Source organism: Pseudoliparis swirei, chromosome 18 (assembly GCF_029220125.1).
Source record: "Pseudoliparis swirei isolate HS2019 ecotype Mariana Trench chromosome 18, NWPU_hadal_v1, whole genome shotgun sequence".
In the NCBI taxonomy this organism is placed as follows: domain Eukaryota; kingdom Metazoa; phylum Chordata; class Actinopteri; order Perciformes; family Liparidae; genus Pseudoliparis; species Pseudoliparis swirei.
This window is the reverse complement of record NC_079405.1, coordinates 14,818,918-14,839,983: the sequence shown is the minus strand read 5'-3', so window position 1 is coordinate 14,839,983 and position 21,066 is coordinate 14,818,918. Positions and strand designations below refer to the sequence as shown.

Below are 21,066 nucleotides of genomic sequence, written 5' to 3'. Positions count from 1 at the left end.
CATAATAAAGCTCATCATACTTTATTTTTTTCAGTTCTTCTCATTTGCTCAAATCTCTTTCTTTTGTGTTTTTCATATGCATCGCAAATTCCTTGAGTGAATGAGTTATGTTGTCATATGTGCTAGTTTGCCTGCCTGTGACCTTGTAGGTCAACACTTTGCATCAATATTTTCTCCGTGTCCTTTGTGTGATTTTGACACAATAAGAAGCTTTTAGGGCTTGAAACATCCACAAAATTGCATTTTTTTAAAGTTACATTTTCAATTTGAAAAACATGGAGACAAAAACATAACATGATCAAGTTCAAGTGGTTCCAAATAGATTTGGAGCATTTAATGCTGCATGTCGAAAAGACAGTTATAGAAATATCCTTAATTTATATTGACATTATAAATGATATCTTTGTGACTGAAAGATTAACTGGGTCTACCTGCTTATGTGCACTTATTTTATCTTTCAAATCCTTTAACTTATTGTCTTTTATATGATTATTGTCTCTGTCTGTTATCATTCTTTATTACAGCTGTTTGAATAAGTATGGATGGTCCAGGCTTCGTTTTTTTCAAATCCCAAAAAATACGCAATTCGGAAAGAAAAGTGCACAAGAATAGCCTTTCTAAATATTGATTCTGTTTTTTTAATTTCTTTACATTTATGTCAAGTTCAATAAAACTTGTTATTATAACTCTCATAATTTACCATGAACACAAACAGACAGTGTGGGTATTGGTGGCCACTGATGGAGGGAGGCGGCCTCACAGGAAGCAGACAGTTGGAAAGATGTGTATTGCCGAGAGAATAACTAAAAGCAGTAAAACTTAAATCACCTTTTCCCTGATATGTATACCTGCTCGCAGATAACAAAAGGTAAGGCACGGCATGTTTACTTCCCTTCTTTTCTTATATAAAAACACAATATAAAGAAAACAAGTAAAACAAAAAGAGAACATTCGACTGTGTGTTTGTTTGTGTAGCGGTACCAAGTCATCACAACATCGCTGCTCTGCTTCCTCCGCAGGTCTGAATGATCCACACTCTACAGCACTACGAGCTTCCAAGATAATCAAGCACATTCTTGGAAAACTGTTAAAATCTCTTTGTGATTTACAGTGTGTGTGTGTGGCTAATAATTGCATTGTATTAAACAGTTCTGTTCCTGGGATTCTCATTCGAGGTGATGCTGAAACGTCCTCACAGGTCCGGTGCCATCCAGTTCAGGAACTTCATTGCAAATTCAAATCCTAAGAAACAAGCCTGAAAAAAAGAAAGAAAACAAAGGCAAAACTTGTCAGTTTGTGTATAAAATTGCTGAAAAGAATGATGGATTTTAACATCATATTTAATTTTTTTTACAAAACGTTCAACAATGTTATTATTTCATTCACAACCGAGCTAAATTATGAAATAAAAATGTGAAATATTTTTTGATGAGATATCTTGCAATGTAACTGGAGGTTCCCCATTGTGAGGTCAGGGATGTTTGCTGCATTATAGTCCGGTCACTTCTCTACTGTCCACTAGAGCTGCACTAGCCAACACATTTTCATTATTGATTACCTTGCAGATATTTCCTTTGGTCAGTAAAATGTCAGATAAGAGTAAAACTGGCCGTAATGCGTTGGCTCTCTTATAATTACTTGTTTGTCCGAAACAAAAGTCCAAAAGCAAAAGATATTCAATTTACCATCACACGACAGACAAGCTGCACATTTAAACCTTGAAAAAGGACAAATGGCTTTTGGTCATTTGAGGTGGTAAAATATACTAACTATAATATAGTAAAGTATGTTGGTGAATCAAGTTATTGAATATTGTTTTTTGTTTAATCTTAAAATGCCTCAATCCGATCTATAGCTTAGTGATCTGATGTATGTCGTTTTACAGTATCTATCATATCCTGTGGCTGCTAATCATAAGTATTATGTATTTGTATTGCAAGACTTATGTACGACCGCTCCTTCTTTAGCCCCAGAGTCCTTTGCACAGCAGATATATGAGCAAGAGGGTCAAAGTGCAAGGTGGCAAGCCAGGAGTACAATGTCCCAATGGAACGCATGCTGCATGCCACAGTCTTGACTTTGGAAGCGCAGCTGGAGAAAGTACTAAAAGTAAAAAGACAAAGTCTGTGATTTGGAGCGCAGCGTCTCTAAAAAGGACACTCACTGCGTTTGCAGGGAAAGCGCGAAGCATGACGGCATTGAAGCCTTTATACAGCGAGCCAATGCCCTCCTCTCTGACCAGCTCCCGCAGAACGTCCCGAAATCCATTAGGATACTTTCCTTCAGGAGCTGAGGGAGACACGTCAGAAACCTCAGTCACACATTTAACACAAAACATGCTCGTAAAAGCAATGAAGAGAAATTAATACATTCTAGATACACATATATTTTTTTCAGACTATGTAAGATACTTGGGTAAGACTTTATAATAACTGCACGCTATGAAGTGTATTATATAATGCTTCATAGCGTGTAGTTATTATAAAGTGTTACTGAGCCATAGGAGAGACTTCTCTCGGCCACTGCTGCCTCTGACATAAATATTAAAGACACAAGCTAAATTAAACAGTAAAACTGTATAATAACTGCACGCTATGAAGCATTATATAATACTTCATTTACAAACTGGTAAATCCATCATGTATAAAGTGTGGAACAATGCTGTATAAATGATGAATTACGGGTTTACTCATACGCAACTAATGCGTCATAGCGTGCAGTTATTATAAAGTGTTACCGATACTTGTACACTGAGGTTTTTTCAGCCTAAAATAAATTTAGAGAATCGAAAAACAAACCAGTTTGGAAACGAGACTTGAGTACATCGGCTGGAAGAGCGACGGCCCAGTTAAAGACCCCAGCCATCCCTCCAGCAAACAGCACACTGGGAATGCTGAGCTCATTGTGGCTGCAGGGAGATGACAACATGTTCAACTACTCAGGAGTACTACTCGGCTGTAATAACGGTTGGGAAAGAAAAAATATTTGCCTTTTTCCTGCTGGTGTGAGGGCGTTCTTCAACCACTCATAGGACGTGAAGTACATCCCACTGGCTGGAACATCTGAGTTACAAAACAACAACAAAGGGACTTCAGCTGCAACACAACCTCCAGAACATATGAAACTAGAACGGGCACTCGGTAGAGCGCATAACTTCGCATATCACAAGATTGGGCATTGCATTATGAACATGTTGGCATTAGTTGCATGCCAATTGGATACAAATTGACCGTGCTCTGGTAAAAAGAAGATTTTGACCTTTCCATGACCTTGACCTTTGACCCGATTTATCCCAAAATCTAATCAAATGGTCCCCGGATAATAACCAAACATCCCACCAAATTTCATGCGATTCAAGAAGATTTTGACCTTTTCATGACCTTGACCTTTGACCCGATTTATCCCAAAATCTAATCAAATGGTTCCCGGATAATAACCAATCATCCCACCAAATTTCATGCGATTCGGTTTAATATTTTTTGAGTTAGGCGAATAACACGCATACAAATAGATACGCGGCGATCAAAACATTACCTTCCGCATTTTCAATGCGAAGGTAATAAAGCGACATCTAACTGATCAGGGACTACATGGATACATGTGAATATCTCTATGCCAACAAACTTCACATATTCTGACAAAATAGGTTGGATCGGAGTAGTTTGACATCAATCTAAAGGGTTTATCTAAAGACCTACATTTAAATAATGTGTTGTTGTTAATACAAGAACAAGCAGACCCGTCACCTGACACACACAAACATTACAGGAATGTAGAGAAATGATGATAACACTTCAACTGTGAAGAAACATACTCAAGGTTACAGACACCGTTATAAAAAGACTATTATGAGCATCACATGGTCATTCAGCTGGTTCTGAGAGTCAAGCAGCTGTCGGCCGGTCAGCAGTTACATCGCCGAAGCACCTGAGCAACGATGCTGACCTCTAAAAAGACAAAATCAACTGCAGCAGCTTGTCAGAACATTATTGAATACTTCAAGGTCAGGTGTAACCAGTTAGTGCTGGATGATGACGATGATGATGATGACGGCATGTGGCACATCAATTAAACTGTAGAGTCCACTAAGTTAGCATTGCACTTCTATAGCAATGCCATACTCATGATAGACAGTTAAATACAAAAATATCTTCCTTTTTGATTCCATACATTCTTCTTCTTGGTAAAAACCTGCCTCCTACATTGCCCACAATGCAATACCAACATTTTGTCAGAGAATGTGGAGGCGTGTACTGAAGGTCACGGCTAACGTAGCCTCGATCCTCTAGCCTCATGCAGAATGAGGAGCGGGACACAGAGGTCTCGTGAATTCATTCTTTCTAACTCCAAACCCCGAGATTTATTTCATTTTCAAATGTGAAGTCTTCAGAACCAACAGACGCTGAATAAAGTCTCATCAGACTTCACAACGCTCCCTCCGTAGCCCAAAAAGGCTTTATTCTACTTTTTTTATTCATGACATATGCATTAGTACTATTCAGCACCCGTTAACAGACTTTGAAGTCTAAAAATCAGCAAAGTTCCCTTTAAAAAAGGCACCATGTGGAGTATTTGACCTCTCGGGCACGACTGACATATTTCTAAGAAGGATTCCCTGTTTTCGTGCACACGCGGTCACATTTGTGCAGATATTCTTCTGATCTGCAGGTGGTGGAAACGTGCCAAGAAATGCAAAAATGCACCAGCAGTGACAAAAGAACAATGTAGGATTCAAAGTATTAAACAGTAACGTTGCTTGTTTACAGGAAACCTGAACACAGGATGCTTTGAAGTGATCTTGGTCTCAGGTTTACTATGAAACAGCACCTCTCATGAGAGTCAGCGCGGTGCCTTTGTAGATTCCTCTAATCCCAAACTCTCTGTACAGCTGTTTGACGCAGTCCATGGGGCCTGAATACTTCACCCCTCCTGTTGATGCCTGGATCTAGAAACACAGAAACACACTCAGTCATTTCCTTTTGTCATGGGGAATCTACTTTAATTCAGTGCTGAGAACATAGTGGTTACAGCCTAATTTCTGTACAAACACATGACCTCTGACCTGTAGGAGGCATTTGATGCGCTCTCCAGGAGCCATGATGCCCGTGGTGAACACACCAGACAACATCCCTGCAGCAAACAGCTGTGGATACCTGAGGGCACAACATACTTACATAATATCTCCCTGAGAGCGTTATAGCTGAATGAACAGTACGACCAACTACGGCAGCGACATCACTCACGTGAGGATCTCGTCGGGGGTTTTCTGTTGCATTTTCTTGCCAATTCCAAATCCAAAGAAACAAACAGCAAACATGGGTGCAACGCCGATGAGAGGGGCCGTCATGCCTTTATAGAGCCCTGTCATCCCCTGTGAGGTAAGAAGATGACAAGGAAACATCAGCATGTGGGAGGGAAGGCATTTTAGACCGGATTTGATCTATAATGCAGCAGATTCTAAGGCAGCAGGACCCTCACCTCTTTGGCTATGGTCTTCTTCAGACAATCAATGGTTCCAGCATACACAAGGATTTCTCCAGGTTTCGGTCTGGGCTGAGTCTGTAATCGCACCTGAGCGAGGAAAGAGAACGCACTTTGTATGGACTTCACATGCAGAGAATCAAACACCACAGCGGCAGCAGCTGGACCTCAATTTGTGAGCCCTGAAAGCCAGGTCCATAAAAAAAGAGCCCCGACCTCAACCCCACCCAACACCGTTGGGATGACTTTGAACACCAACGACAAGCCGGAGTGGGAATAAGTCCAATATTTAGAGAGACAATTTACTTTATGTGCCTGGTAGCTAGAACACACAACTATAAATGAATGCTAATGTTGCCATGTGTCTGCTGGATGTGTAAATAGCTAACTGTTGGCCTTTCTTTCTTTTTTAAAATAACGATAGTTCAAAATGATAATATGTTGTGCTGTGTTTACAACTCTGCAGTGGTCAAAACAAATGCCGGTTTAAAGGAATAGTGCCAATGGTGTGAACAGGGCATACGACTGCAACGAACAAAACTTACTAGAAATGAACTAAAACATATTTTAGGCATTTCTCAACTGCGGGTTCTTCCAACAAAAACACGGAGATAGTTGGCTTAAGCTTATTGAAATTGTCCAATTGTCCGATGGATCAGTGTAGCTATATAAACGAGTATAAAGCTAATCACTGTAGATCTAATACGATGATACTGGAGAGCAGAGTTGGTGCATGCAGGTTAGAGGTCAGTCTGCGCAGGCCGCCACACCACCAGCAGTCATGTAACGGTCAGGTGAGTGTGGGTCAAAGGTCATTTGAGCTTCTTGCAGCAGCATTAATATTGACATGAGTGTTTGACATCCTCACCGCTGACTGACATAAGCTGGCTGCCGGTGGCTCTCGTGTCCGCAGCGTCCCCGGTGTGCTCGGTGCACGCTGAGACACGCGGGGCAATAATCACCTTGATGGTGTCGAGTGGATGTCCAGTAATGACGAGGCAGACGCCTCCAAACCCTCCTGCGAAGAAGTTCTTCATCGGACTGATCGGCTGCTGTTTGGACATGTTTGCTGAAACACAACAGACTGAATGAATGAACGCGACACCGGAAATGAACTCAAACGCACGGAGACATAAAAGAAGAAGAAGAGAGAAACAACGTCTTACCTGGTCGGCGGTGTCTCTGAGAGGTGTCCCGGTCTGTGCTGTCACTCCGCACTGTAGGACCTTTCACCCACTTATTCCCCCGGACCGGTCCGACTGCGACACCGCTGCACTCTGGTACGTTCATGTTTAACTTCCGAGTGGAAACTGTCAACGAATGTGCGGTATTATTGGATCCATCCAAGCGTGTGCTAATATAACATTTAAAATAAATGTTATTCAAATTCATTCAAATTCTCTTTGTATATAAAATAATATTCCATATCTAAAGTATTACTATATATTTGTATTATTATTCCTTTAAGCATCCATTGGTGTATATTTAAATAAAGAACAGAAGAGAAAACGGATTATGTTATATTATTAGATTATGTAAAATAAAAATTGTAACCCAGTTTAAATTGAACTTAATGTTTTAAGTAGATAACACAATATACTAAAAGAAACAAGAAATTAATTAAATAATTTGAGCTGCAGTCAGTTCTTAGTTTAATGTATTCTTTGTGATATACAATTTTCAATAGGCTATTACAATATTATTTACAAAATGTTTTAAGTGTGTGGGCTTACAAGAAAACAATCACACAAACATGTGTTAAGAAAGGTTGTTGAAGGGCAACTGAGAATAAGTCAAATGCAGGTACATCAGCAGTGTATCTGCTTCTATAACAACAATAAAAACATGTGCAGATGTGATGTGCTGAACTTAATTTATGCATCTGTCTGCTGCCAATAGCTCCACATAAAACACTAACTAAGCTGGTTATATCTCACTCCTGTTTTTTTTGTTGTGTCATGATTGTTACAGTGTGACCAACCACATGTCCACAAAACTCTAAATTCATGTTTTATGGAGAAAACTTACAAAAAGTACGCTAAAAAAATCACCAACAAACAATCCAACCACTCCCACTGTTAAAATATAGCTTTATTAGTTTTATTATAACACTGTCGTAGAACTTTTGCAGACAATGTTAATCATGGAAAGAAGGGACCCTCACCTCTCACACACACTGTAAACAGACACACAAATAATTAATGAACGAACACCTGGACATTAACTAAAAACTGATATCATTTCCTGATTGCAATGACCATCTCCAGACAGGATAGCCATGCCAGGGACCAAAACAGATAAGTTAAAGTGTAAGATGGAAGAACATCAATCACTACATCATTGGGGGGGAAACAAGGAAAGGTACATGTTGCTTAAAGTATTAAAACCACGAGCAGATAACAAATGCCCTGTATATCAACTCCACTGTCTTGATTTTCAGTTGGTGCATCAGATAATAACTGGAAATCAACAACACTAACTAATGTATCATCTTGGGTTATAATAAGTGCCATTATTATTATCTCCAGAAAGCTACAGCTCACATCAGCCAAGACTATTGGTATATTTAACCCTTGTGTTGCCTTAGGGTCATTTTGACCCAAATCAATATTACACCCTCCCCCCGCCTTTGGGTCATTTTGACCCGATTCAATGTTTCACCCTCCTGTTACCTTTATATTTACTAACATATTTTACCCTTTGGGTTCAATTTGACGCCAGCAATTAAAACCTCCAGAAAATTATTAGAATTAATATTGTTTTCCAAGTTTAAGTGTGAGGCACTTCATGTTTGTTTGTTGACTACCGAAAGAACACCGACATTAAACATTGAATGGGGTCAAATTAATCCTAAGGCGGGGGGAGGGTGTAATATTGATTCGGGTCAAAATGACCCTAAGGCAACACAAGAGTTAAGCTATATTGCAAGTTGCTATGTAAAGCCTTATTGCAGCACAATTAGTTTGAATGTGAATGCGACTTACACACTTTAATCTGTAAACGGTCAATAACTTCATATGTTAGAGGAGTTTTGCATATGTAAATACACAGTGACCATCAAAGTGTTTGATAAGCAGTAAAGAGACAAAAGTACCAGACTGAAAAAACTGCAGACGGAGCCACAGGAGAGACTCAATATGTAGCAGCAAGTTACTCAGCTCAGAGCTTCGTATTGATAACACATGAGTCAGTGTGCTTTCATCTCATGAGAGTAATAAACTTGTTCAACTAGTTCTACTTGACCTAAATTCTAATTCTAATGAATGAAGGGTGAATGAAAGAGGAAGTCAGCTTTAAGAGTATTATACCCTATTAAGAAAATAATGCTAGTAGTAACACACAGTAGTTTGGTCCCACTACAAGGGAAGCACATAACATATTCTCACAACAGTTCAAATAATGGCACTTTTATAATTTTTTATTCAAAATCTTTGATTGTATTTTAAAATCAATTTGGTGAAATAGATTTGGGTTTGAATAATATTTAGTTGGGGTTTTAAATACTATAAGTGCATACAGTTATTGTATGACTTTAAAGTAATTATTGCGAGGAATTCACTGTGAACAGCTCCAGTGGTTTGGCCTGTATTTTGGCTTTTTTTAATCTCCAAGCGTGACTAAACCGGACAAGTTTTTGTGCATTTGCCACATTTTTCCATCTTGAAGAACGTCAGAGTAAAAGCTGTGAACAACATGAGAAACTGTGAACAGCATGAGCATCTTTCTGATGTCAACATCACATGCATGCTACAGCCCTGGACTTCAAGACCATGCAAACATTGGCAAAACTGATTGGTGCTCTCAGCACTGACTGGCACAGAATACAGAGCGTCCCATCCATTGTCAGCTCTTTGCCCCTCGACAGTTATTGTACCTCCCTTCAGCAGAAAGGAGCAGACTACGGCGTGTTAGTGTGGTACTGATATGGTTAGTGCTGCTTCTCACTGATCTGTGGGAACTCCTTGTAGATCTGCTCTACAATTAGCTTATCCATTTGTTTCGCTGTAGCGCTTCCTTCATCCTCTCCTGCATCCTCCTCCTCCCTGAGAATCCTCTGCAGCGCCCCCTGCAGGTCAGACAGGCGGTGCTGGTGCTCGAGGTAGTCTGTCGAGCGTATTATGGAGTGCATGAGGGAGAGATACTCCATCCTCAGCTACACAGGGAGGGAAAGAGAGGAGATTATAATCAAACTTAGGAACAAGCTTTTGGTTAAGCCGGTATGGATAAAAAAATAGTTTCACATTTTAGAAACAATGCTTTCTTGCCGAGAGTTGGATGACTACATCTGTTCCTATCTCATATCTGTCCATTAAATGCATTAATAATAATACAAGAAAAGAAAAATAGAGTGTTTCCCAGAATGTGAAACTGTTCCTTTAAAGCCTGAGAACAATCAGTAGCTGTGCGGTGTCTCCAGGTCTCACCTTGTCTCCAGGTGAAAGGTCAGATATCTGCCGAACAGCAATGTCAATCATCACCATCATGTCAGTGCGGTAGAAGATGTCAGCCGTCTCTTGGCTGGCGAAAACATCCTGCAGAAACTTGAGCACTGAGTGCGGTGCAGGCGGCGTGTGTTTGAACATACACACAGGGTCGTCTGGAGAGCAGAGGGCAACTAGTGAGCGACGACATCAGGAGACAGAAGGCACGGATGCTAAATGAAAAATATAAAAAGCGGTGGTATTTTACCGCCTCTGTTAAGAAGCAGCAGCACTTTCTCAGACAGGATCTTGACATTTCTCTTCTTCAGCTCCTGCATGATCACATTGCTGTCAGGGGCTGCGTGACAGACAAGAGGCATACCGGTCAATAGTAAGGCAGTGAAAAACAGTGTTGTGCAGGAGTTCTTCTCGGTATTTCGACATAACAGCAACAAAAGCACAGGTGATACAAGTCACAATTAATGATGGCGCTCCTGCAGTTTGAGTTTGGGTCCAACACCAGAAAAAATGGGATCAAATATGAGTTTTGCAGATGCCCTAACGAACATTTTTTTTGCTGAGCGATGATCCAAATCGGCCAATACAGATTTTTTATTTTTTTTATTGTTTTGGTCTTCAAGGCTCCAGACTATTACTTTTCACCCCCATCCTAAAAATCACTTCAACCGCTCTGAAGTCAGTGTAAACGATCACAATGTAATAATAAGGACATTAAATTATTGCATTGTAAAATTGTACTTTTATAAATAAAAACATCTTGAAATTAGCTTTTTAAATTTGTATTTATAAGTTGCTTTAAGCAAGTGAAGGGAAGTTAAACATGTCATAATTCCTTCTCATATATCTTTTTTATATTGCTATGAAAACATCTCCTTCAAAAAACTGGATGTATTCAAGTGTCTCGTCAAAAACGACATCTTACAAGATTTGAACAATTCATGGAAATGTTCTAAGTGACCCTCGTCTAACCATCCTTAATTTCATTACAATGTGTGTTTTCTGCTTAGACAAGTCAAAACGTCTGCTGTGAAAAGGGTCCATAGCGGCTGTTCTCACCTGTGTGATGCAGGTTGAAGGCCAGCAGGAGGTTCAGGAAGATGTCTGGCAGCTGCTCTGTGGGATCAGAGGGAAGCCCGTCCTCCACCACACCCAGCAGAAACTCAACAAAGTCAGCATTCAAGTGTTCTGAAAGCAGGGAGGGCCAGGGTTATGTCCTGGATAAAGAACACTGTGTCCCTTTATACACCTTTTTAATGCATGATAAATAATAATAATTCAAACTTATATGGCGCTTTTCTTTTTCAAAGACGCTTTGATTGTCACACTTTTAGATCAGGAACATTGTTTATAACCTATCCAAAAAGGTCAAAACTGTTTTGGAAGAGCCAACACCAGTGATCACAGCCGCCCTTTCGATACCATTATTTACACCATTATATATATAAATATATATCATACCGTAGTGATGATATGGCACCTGTTCGCTCATTGAGAAGATCATAGTGAGCACCAAAGCTGTGTAGCACATCTTCTGGTGCTCTAAGGAAAGAAATTAAAGACCAAAAAAGAGTCATATTTAGCTTTGTGAGAAGTGCAGATGAACAAGTCAATGTTTTCACCTTGTGTGTCAGTCTGTAAGTCCCTGGCCAGCTCCATCGGGATGATGGAGTTGAGTAGGGTGGAGATGAAAGAAGCATCCAGGCTGCACATCGCCCCGAACACTTTGAGCAGCAGCAGCCGCAAAGACACGCGAAGCTCCTACACGGTCACATGGTAATAACAATGACAAGAAGCCGACATTAACCGATATACACTGAACATCACCAACATGCTTCAGATCAACCAAGGCTCACATCTAGCTCCCTCTTGGTACATTATGCAATCAACACAGCTACAGTTGCTAGGCTACAAGGACCAAAGAAAAAAGATAGTGTGCCAATTTTGAGTGAGAAGTATCACACTTATATATAGTCTTGAATAAACTGACCATATAAAAGATGCTGATAATACCGAAGCACCTTTTCACCATATGAGGAAACTAGACAACATTATCTTAACAGCCTCCCAACGTCATGTTTTTCTTGAAAACAGATTAATTTTAAGTTCATGGTGTTCAAAATGAAAGCCTTTATTATTATTATTATAATGTGTTGTAATGTCTTACCATCTGATAATATGAAACCAGAGACAACACATTCTCGAAGTGGTTGGTCTTACACATCTTCTTACACACCTCAGGATCTGCATCAGTCTACAAAATAAAACCGGTATTAGTTATAAAAGTGATGACATAGCAACATCATAACTATTTAACTTTGTAATCTACGCGACAGTCGTGGTCCCTGGACACACCAGAGGAGGATGACGAAGCCCCTTGACAACGCATCTGGGCGTCTCAGCCCTGAGGTTTGGGACAAACTGCCAACAAAGAATATTTGGCAGCTTGGAGCGGTTACAGATTCAGTCTCTCACACAATGTTGGATTTGTAAAGTCGTCTGAGCCGGTCTGATCCCATCAAACATGTCTGGTATTTAGAGCTGGACGGGTCCTGTGCTCACATCAGAGATTCATCACGAGAGAAAACTTTTTATATCATTATGAGGATAAACCAGCGATGCTCCACTCGAAAATTCTTGTCCAATAATATGTGTTGAAGTAGTAAATTAATATGTGTAGACTATGTTTGAGACTGTGTATCAATTGATTTGAAAGGTAATTTATCAATAAATCCTGACTTACTTATGACTGACCGACATACATATCTGTTCATGTCTGAAACAGTTAGGACTTCAGTTACATCTTCTTAAACTTTAGAAAACCGACTTGAATTGTTTCAAGAGTTCATTCCAGGGTTCCTTAGAAAAGAGATGACCAATGTTCCAGTCATTAAAAAAAAAACAAATGAGAGAAAGGGAAATGTCAGAAAAAACTTATTTAGTCGTGAAAAATATGAAAACATTCTCCTATTTTTCCGTTAGCTGAGAATGAACTCTATTGTCATCTAAAAGGACTGAGCCTTAGATCATATTAACGTTCAACAGTGTTTTGAATAGACCACTCTCAGTTTGGTTGTGACGTTAATTTGATAATCAATTGGTTGACATGTTTGTTCAGTTGTTAAAGTCGATGTGCTCGTTTGTTTGTTTTGCCTGCAAATGTTTAAAGTTTGTGATTCAACTCTGGAGAGCACCAATAGTTGCATATGTGTGTTAGAGCAATGTTAGGAGTGTTTCATAACAGTGGATAGATCCTCATTTGATCAAATGATCTCTAGGAATAAGCAGGAACGCGGCCCCTGCATCATACCAGTATCTTCAGCAGCTCCTCGAGATAGCAGGCGATGAGCGCGTGGTCTTCATGAAGCGCCCAGCTGCGCTGCTGAGAATCATCCCGGTGGCGGGCGAGGTCGCTAAAGATCACCTCCAGCCTCTGTTCATCGTGGCACACCTGGCCCTGCGGCAGCGGAACACTCGAATGCACCTAAAGAGACAGAACACATCTCAACACACCTTCCTCTGCCACAACTTGAAAAACCAGTACAGAGGAGCGTGCACTACTCCGGCATAAAGAGCAGCTGCTTAACTTCAGTCTGCTGATAATCTCCTGTGGGTTTGTCACTTTGAATGACCCCTTTCATATTTATCTTTCAAACTATACTTTGAAGGAAAAGAACAGTCTTTTTAAAAGAGTGTGTCAATCATTGGATGCTTCTCTGCTCTGCGTCTGCAGCAGCAGCAGCATAGTCTGAGACATCAGCCTTTCAGAAGAGGCTAATCTCTGTAGTCTCTATAGGGGGATCAGAGCGGCTAATCTCTGATCTCCCTATGAAAAGACAACATGTACGGGCTGGAAAGTTACCAGAGCTACAACCTTCAATTAGGTTGTTTTCAAAACTGCTTCAAAAAGCACACTGAGGAGACCTCTAATACAGCGCAGAGTATTCAGGCTTCATCATCGGATGAGCGCGTGTCACCATGTAAACACAGGATGCAGCCAACAGCTTTCAGCATTTGCTGTTTGAGGTTAAGTGTCACACGACCCACGCTTGACCTCCGTACACCGACAGTAAGCCAGAGAAAGGTTTTCCAGGAAAGAATCAGCCGTCCCTTTCAATGAAATGAGAGAGTGACACTGTGATCACTGTCCTGCTGAGTCTCTAAACGACTCAGAGAAATGTCAGCTAAAAGGAGAAGTAGCTGTAACTCTAAACGACACCGGTGTTCTCCTTTGGGCCGGCGGGGATGCACGTTTCTGAATCCACATGATGTAATGAAAACAAATCTGACCTTGCTCTTCACGAGGGAGAGGAGAACTTGCTCCAAATCGGATGAGGCTTGAGGTAAGGCCGTCTGCAGGTGTCCGACCACCACGCCGACAGCGACCCGCGACAGCTCGTAACTCAAGCCCGTGTTCCTCCGCACCAGCTCGATCAGCTCGGCCCCGATAGTCATGGGAACTGGCTCAGAAGTCGTGGGGCTGCAAGCAGGGCTTTCAGCGATGGAAGGGGGGGCAACAGGCCAATCACTCTCCGGCTGCTCCTCCACAGTGGGCTGTGAGGGAGGAGCGGTGCCATGGGGAGGCTGTGGAGCGGGGCTCTTCTTCGCTGGAGCTGGCTGAGAAGGGGAGTCGGAGGCAAGCACGTCTGGAGGAGGCGCAGTGGGTTTCACACGGGACGGCACGGGAGGAGGGGGGGTGCTGGAAACACTTGGCAAGCTGACTTCAGAGGAGACCAGTGAGTGGGAGGAGCCAGACTCTAAAGAGGTGGTGCTGGTCGTGAGGGAGGGAGCAGGGGACGGAGGAAGAGAGGACACTCTGGAGGGGACCCCTGGCTCTGCTGAGGGAGAGAGAGAGAGAGCTCCAGTTACAGGGAGGAGAGGTCACCGGAATGACCCGACTAAGAATAGAGTGTGTTTGTGAAGCACAGAGCAGCAAAAACACAGAGCAGCAAAAACACAGAGCAGTGATCTATGACGGATGTTGTGAACAATGTGTCCACAGCGCAGCGCTCTGAGTTCTCACCTGGATGCCGGCCGTTACGCTGTTTCTCAGGGGGAGGAGGGGTGATGGGAGCCGCACGCCGAGGTTGAGGAGGCACCTACAGGATATGAAATTAATTGTATAAAGGCAGATTTGAGGGCATATTGTGTGTGTGTGTGTGTGTGTGTGGGCATTGTTCTATTATGCACAACTTGAGCTTGTTTAATTTTCTCTGCTGTCAGAGAAACATTACTGGGATCTCAGGGTGGTTTAATCTCTCTCGTGATATTTTCTGTGACATCTCCAAACCTCCTGGTTTTATTGTTGTATCATTCAAGGCTGAAGAGATATTTTAATTGTACTGGGTTTTGATGTTTAACCTGTACAAGGATGAAACCTTTTCCGATGAACGGATGAAGTACTAGTCCCTGGCTGCAAAGATGTGTCAGGATATTAATGTAGATTAGTGGTGTTTAATTAATAGGCAGCCTCAATGCATGTTCACTTACTCAGTCTGGTTTGAAGTGCTTTACAGGAAGACAGCAAAACGGAGATATACAAGACCGATGACAATATGCAGGGTGACAACTTGTCTGCTCATAAGCATGAAAAATGTATATAAGCTCTCTAAATATTTGAAGCCTGAAAATGCGAACCTAATTGGTGGCTTCAAATACCGTATTCAAAGGCGTACTGTGTGAGCGTGTTACCTGGTAGAGGCCCTGTTCGGCCTGTATGTTGTCCACGCTTCCCGACAGCGGCACGCTGCCCTGTCGTCCGTATTCTCGGTTAAGGCCGTTCGGTGGAGGAGGAGTTTGACTGAGAGATATTTCGCTGCTGGAGGATGGGAGACCTTGTTTGTGACCGGCGGACGAGGAACTTCGTCGTTCAAGGGTCTCCTTTCTGTGATGGATCAATTTTCTGTAACAGAAGAGAATAATAATTTCTACAATATGCCTAAAATCAATATATGATATCTTGTTATGTGCTTTGCGACTCACTGGAGAACATCTCTCTGTTCCAGGTTGTATTTGCCCCCATTTTTTAAGGCTACGTTGTGGACTCCTTCAATTGCTCTGTCAATAGACTGCAACACCTCGTCCTGCTCTGGAGCCTAGAAGAGGAAGAAAGAGAAAATAGGGGGGAAATTAAATATGAACAAATTAATTTTGTAACCGAATGGAACAGGTTTGTGGCTCGGGGACATGTGCGACTCTAGGCAGAAACAAACTAGGGCACTTATCGAACAAAAAAAAATGCTTTTTACATAGTGAGGCCTCACATTCAGGCTCATAAACCTCTCAGACAGTGTCATTAACAACCGGAGGAAGCATTCCTACCCGCCAGCGTGTGGTCTCACGACATACATGCTTTGACTAGTTCACTGTATGGGCCCCTGGAATAAGAGTCTCCCAGAGCACATGTGGGTGTGTCTAAAAGAAAAGCTATGTGGAAGCTACTTTCTCAACGATAACAAGGATAGTTTCCTATTCTAAATCTTCCTATCCTGTCATATCTCACGTACTTCCCTACATCTCCTCTCTGTCGCAGTGAGCAGCTGCAGTGCAGAAGGCAATGTCCCCACTCAATGCAACCTTTGCAATAATTTATGGTTTCTGACAATCATCAGCAGTGAGCTTCAACGTGGTCCGCACTGCAGTACATAGAGTACAGTTACTACACGGGCTGTGTCTCTGGATCCCATCAATGCAACCCTTAACGTCACTACGCACTCACCAGCTTTCACTTCACCCGGGATGCGACATGGTCACCGCTTGTTATTCATTCAGGAAAAAAGGGAATAACACCCGGGTCAGGGATCGGTGTTTACCTGTATTTTTTCGATGTATGATGATGGGATGTAGCCGGTTTCCCCGGAGCTGCAGCGGGACCCCAGCCACCAGTGTTTGTTACTCCTCTCCAGGATTAGGAAGCTTTCTCCGACCGCGAAGTGCAGCGAGTTGGGCTCCGCGGATCGGAAGGCGTATAGAGACCGGTACATACTTTAGTAAGACTTCCACGCGCCGAAATGACCCGAAACAACTGGAGACCCGGTTCTGAAGACACGCAGTCTCGGAGGGGTAAATACCTGTTCCGTCGGAGGGGATTTAAAGGGTCTAAGAAGGCATGTCCCCGGTGAATCGTCGCTGTCTATTTACAATGTAGCTCTTCGGATCGTCTGACCTGTGACTGTTGCCAGTGAACACCGCAGGCGGCGCTGTTTCCCCGTGGACACGCCCCCAGACATTTTAATCAAACGCAGATCCCCGCGAAGCGCCATAATATTGCATCAAAAACATCATCATTCAATTCTGAAAACCATGATTGTAAAGGCACATTTGATTCGTATATTCAACGGGTTTATTGCTCCCAGATATTTAGCGATACAAGGTGCTATGACTTTAGAGTTATTATGATTTAAATCTATTTTTTATCAGTTGTATTTACTATTTATACCTCAGCCATTGAAAACAGTACCAACTCCACTCATTTAAAAGTACTCAGTACTGAACTGATCAACTGTACACAGCTCACTATGATTACTATTATGAATTATATAATGCATTTAATTGAGTAAATGGAAGCTCATTCAGTTCCCATTACATTTATCTGTAAAAAGTATGAACATGATTTATATTTGCTAACATTACTAGCTGTTTTATTCAAAAGAGTTGTCTTGGCTTTAAACACCGACTGGATGTCAATTGTGAGTGATTATTTTTTCTTTAATACGGAAAAGTGCACATATCCATGGTGAATACATATTATTCAATATTAAATAACCAGTTTATAAAGTATGTTGAATCTGAAATAAACAATGTTCGATTTAGCGATAACACGACACCGGAAGCAAGCGGCTGGTGTTACACAGAACTGTGTCCCCCGCCTGTGTCGCCGGTTGTTGAACTCTGTCAACATGGCCGTTGCGATGTGTACGAGATTCCTCCTGCAGAGATCTTCACAGGGGGTTATCTTGTCGTCCAGAGCAGGACCCGCTTTCTCAAGGTATGGTAGTTTATCAATTAAAGTCTTGTGAACAATTAAACTAAAGATGTAAACCCTCGAGAGGTTATTTAAACCCGCTTAAGAAACTGCCCCTTGTGGCTTTCCTCACCTGTGTGAAGACGAAGACATTAAAAAGTGATTTTGTTGTTGTCATGAAATACCTGCACTATGGTGTTGGAGTTTGACATGCTTAAAGGCAATACTGCTTTAACATAACATTTCATTTAGCTGACTTACAAGCACACACCGTAGACACAGCGACGGGGAGCAATTCAGAGTTAAGTGTCTTGCTCAAGGACACTTCGACCAGGGGGACCGAACCGCCGATCCTCTGATTGAAAGACAGACCAGCTAACCTTTGTTGTTGTGCATTTTTATTCAGTCAATTATTGCAATACAATACAATATTATTCTAGATAATATACAAAACAGAAAGACTGAAAAGCTATAGTTTCAATTATTATTATCAAATAAATCAGATAATTAATATAAAACCCACTGCTCAAGAGACATCTCTTGTGTATCATTATTTCCCCAATCAAAAACATGTCCTTTTACATGTAGATCATATTATGTCATGGGAGCCCACATTCTTCTCTTGACATCCTGTGTGTTCACCAATACAGTTAGAGCCTTAGATGCATCCATGTTGCCTCAGTGTGGTTCCTTCTGTGACAGGAGAATTACCCCCAAAGGTGAGATAAAAGTATTCCGTCCATCTATCAAAGCAAAGTTTTTTATTATTATATTCGACTAAAAACGTCTTCACAATTGTAAATAAGCATACAGTATATGTGTCTTTAATAAAATAAGTAATCATTGATCACAGATGCCAACATTTACATTGCAAAACAGTGATGATAAACTGCCTCAGAGGAAGTGAGAGATAAACAACAAATTAGAAATTACTGTATTTTAGTTATCATATAGTTTTGCATTCCAGTTGTTCCCATCTGTTATTGATCGCTGCATTGTTTGAGAAGATGAATATGTGGTTGCCTTGGCATTGAGTCAATGGCTTTTCAGGTTGGTCATCTGTTGCAGATTACATACATATCGGTTTGAGATAAGAAATGTTGTGGTTGTAGTGTGCTGATTCTGACATCTTTCTATGTGGAACTGTTGTTACATTTCTGCTTTTCCCCTCTATATTACAACTCCAAGATTCCCATCAGGAACAAGCATCAAGCTCATTTGCACCGCAGACCGTATCTTATGAGTCACATTCACTCCGGGTCCCCTCTTGAGAAACTGTAGTGCATCACATCTCAAAAACAATAGGTTGCTGAACTCCGATCTCTCCAACAGTCAGCAAGCACAAGTGTAGGAAAAGGCTCAAATTAGCTGCAGCTCTTTATTTGAGCATACATGTTTCTTTCTTGGCTGCCTCTTCTTGCAGGGACAGGCCTAAAGCTTTTGACTGTCATCTCTGTCAGCAGGTTGGCATTGGATTTTTTGGGGCTTTGAAATTGGGCCACATGGCAAAAGTTCTGCAGTGCAGCCTCTTGTTTTGTGAAATATTAAGTAATGGAGAATGTAGAGAGATAAAACCGGTGCAATAAATACATAATTACGGAAACTGGTTCATGCCTCAAGCATTCTTTGCACTATTAATACTCACAATAAATAGAAGAAATGACCTGTTTTTGTACTTAACATGGCATTGATTCTAATTAGTTTACCTGTCTTTCTTTGCAGCCCATTTCTGTGTCGTGCACATAGGTTGACTCCCAGCGATGATGAAATGTACCAGCGTACCTCGGTGTCCATCATGCAGAAGGGCAGCTGGCCATTTATCAACAGCTACAGTTCCTCAGGATTCAACATCAACGACAACAAGGTGTTTGGGCCCTGTGTTGTGCTGCCTCCTGCTATCCTCCAGTGGAAAGTGAGAGCAATATCAAAGTAGCTTCACATTTCAATAGTTTGGTGTGTTGTGTACAGCTTTGTTTTATATCTAGACGACTATCTATATTTAGTGTTTTAAATCTCTCTTTCTCTCTGCAGGTTGGCAGTTATAAAGACATCACAGAAGAAAGTGTCTCACTTTTCCACATGCTTGAACCAAGAATAGGTAATAGATACTTCCAAAAGATGATGATGATGATGATTGTGAAGAATGCTGTTTAAAGCATTGCTTCAATGCCCCCATTCATGTTAAATTGTGTTTGGGAACTGTAGTACACGATCCACATCATTTTCATGTTTATGAAATCATTCAGTGATGTGTATGGAAGCATCTGAAGAAATTATATCTTTCCCCGCGGTCATTTATATTCTGCCTGGATTTTGTCAGTCACTTTGGTTTCTATATAGTGGAATTGAACAAAATAAAGTCCTGATGTCATTTGACTTATTTTTTTTCTATTCTAAAGAGATTATTGTGCTGGGCACGGGTGCACGTATTGAAAGAATTGACCCCTCAGTCCTGGCTCTGCTCAAACGTAAAGGCATCGCTGTGGAGGTGCTAGACACGGTAAAGTTTGCTCAGTGTCTCAATAAAGTGCTTGTATTCTTCCTGACAGCATGAAAGACATGAAAGACTTCCAACAACATTTTAAAACTAATGTCCTAATCTACCGCTCTGTCTTCCCTTTTCATCTCTGCTGTTCTGCAGCCAAATGCATGTGCAACATTCAACATCCTGTGCAGTGAGGGAAGGATTGCGGCTGCTGGTCTGATTCCTCCGGCCATCAGCACGGCACTAGAGATGAGACTGGAATAAGTGGTGCCATGTCCACGGAAACTAGGACTGATTCCTGCAGATGGAGGTTAAAGGTTTCTGAATAATCCCAGGCCTGTGAGATGGTTGTTCATCTTCACAAAGCTGAATAATCACTATATTTGGTCAACATACATTTTTTGGGAGACAAAGATGTTGAAAGAATCTGTCGTCACCTGGTGATCTGAGCAGTGAGAAGGCTCAGAGACACTGGAAACAGTGTTCTTGTGTAGAAATACTGTGTTATGTGTATGTCATATATATAAAAAAACTTTACATGCAACAAATGGCTCAAGTGTCATGAATTCAATGTGTTTTCCAGGAATACGGAATATTTATTATTTTAAACGACACAAGAAAGAGTTGCTATTGTTATTGCAGTAGATAAAAGGGATTTATATGTTCAAAACAATAAATAATTCTTTGTGTGAATATGG

General features: G+C 41.3%; 3 protein-coding genes across 6 annotated transcripts; 1 reads left to right on the top strand and 2 right to left on the bottom strand.

Annotated features, from left to right (window-relative positions):
* Nucleotides 1-609: 609 nt before the first annotated feature.
* slc25a20 (solute carrier family 25 member 20) lies at nt 610-6,731 on the bottom strand. The gene is made up of 10 exons (XM_056437117.1): nt 6,648-6,731; nt 6,444-6,550; nt 5,479-5,571; nt 5,244-5,371; nt 5,063-5,153; nt 4,828-4,945; nt 2,990-3,062; nt 2,799-2,908; nt 2,165-2,289; nt 610-1,255 (listed from the first exon to the last, which is right to left on the bottom strand). Exons 2-10 carry the CDS (start codon nt 6,543-6,545, stop codon nt 1,193-1,195), a joined length of 903 nt encoding a protein of 300 aa, XP_056293092.1. The 5' UTR covers nt 6,546-6,550; nt 6,648-6,731; the 3' UTR covers nt 610-1,192.
* On the top strand, nt 6,555-20,916 carry ndufaf3 (NADH:ubiquinone oxidoreductase complex assembly factor). Of its 3 annotated transcripts, none has more exons than XM_056437123.1 (5): nt 6,555-6,761; nt 19,606-19,795; nt 19,915-19,981; nt 20,283-20,383; nt 20,525-20,916. In XM_056437123.1, the coding sequence occupies exons 1-5, from the start codon at nt 6,574-6,576 to the stop codon at nt 20,630-20,632; spliced, it is 654 nt and encodes a 217-aa protein (XP_056293098.1). In that variant the 5' UTR covers nt 6,555-6,573; the 3' UTR covers nt 20,633-20,916. The 3 variants fall into 3 exon arrangements, with proteins under 3 accessions (XP_056293098.1, XP_056293101.1, XP_056293099.1); XM_056437124.1 differs by lacking the exon at nt 6,555-6,761 and adding an exon at nt 17,786-17,907; XM_056437126.1 differs by lacking the exon at nt 20,283-20,383 and having other exon boundaries at nt 20,525-20,610.
* Nucleotides 7,555-17,068, bottom strand: LOC130208125 (NCK-interacting protein with SH3 domain-like). Of its 2 annotated transcripts, none has more exons than XM_056437083.1 (13): nt 16,733-17,068; nt 15,903-16,015; nt 15,612-15,822; nt 14,944-15,019; nt 14,211-14,758; nt 13,231-13,404; nt 12,088-12,174; nt 11,543-11,681; nt 11,382-11,462; nt 10,980-11,108; nt 10,171-10,260; nt 9,906-10,078; nt 7,555-9,634 (listed from the first exon to the last, which is right to left on the bottom strand). In XM_056437083.1, exons 1-13 carry the CDS (start codon nt 16,901-16,903, stop codon nt 9,410-9,412), a joined length of 2,217 nt encoding a protein of 738 aa, XP_056293058.1. In that variant the 5' UTR covers nt 16,904-17,068; the 3' UTR covers nt 7,555-9,409. The 2 variants fall into 2 exon arrangements, with proteins under 2 accessions (XP_056293058.1, XP_056293060.1); XM_056437085.1 differs by having other exon boundaries at nt 14,211-14,755.
* Nucleotides 20,917-21,066: the final 150 nt, after the last annotated feature.

What these genes read in the sequence shown, in the direction of transcription:
- slc25a20 (XM_056437117.1), bottom strand. Translation starts at nt 6,545, where the DNA reads ATGTCCAAACAGCAGCCGATCAGTCCGATGAAGAACTTCTTCGCAGGA. An exon ending in CGCGCTGACTCTCATGAGAG is followed by an intron (nt 3,063 to 4,827) that starts GTGCTGTTTCAT and finishes TTTGTAACTCAG; the next exon opens with ATGTTCCAGCCAGTGGGATG. An exon ending in CTCACACCAGCAGGAAAAAG is followed by an intron (nt 2,909 to 2,989) that starts GCAAATATTTTT and finishes ATCTCCCTGCAG; the next exon opens with CCACAATGAGCTCAGCATTC.
- ndufaf3 (XM_056437123.1), top strand. Translation starts at nt 6,574, where the DNA reads ATGAACGCGACACCGGAAATGAACTCAAACGCACGGAGACATAAAAGA. An exon ending in TGCGACACCGCTGCACTCTG is followed by an intron (nt 6,762 to 19,605) that starts GTACGTTCATGT and finishes CTTTCTTTGCAG; the next exon opens with CCCATTTCTGTGTCGTGCAC. An exon ending in CATGCTTGAACCAAGAATAG is followed by an intron (nt 19,982 to 20,282) that starts GTAATAGATACT and finishes TCTATTCTAAAG; the next exon opens with AGATTATTGTGCTGGGCACG.
- LOC130208125 (XM_056437083.1), bottom strand. Translation starts at nt 16,903, where the DNA reads ATGTACCGGTCTCTATACGCCTTCCGATCCGCGGAGCCCAACTCGCTG. An exon ending in CCGAACAGGGCCTCTACCAG is followed by an intron (nt 15,020 to 15,611) that starts GTAACACGCTCA and finishes CATATCCTGTAG; the next exon opens with GTGCCTCCTCAACCTCGGCG. An exon ending in CTTACAGACTGACACACAAG is followed by an intron (nt 11,463 to 11,542) that starts GTGAAAACATTG and finishes TTCTTTCCTTAG; the next exon opens with AGCACCAGAAGATGTGCTAC.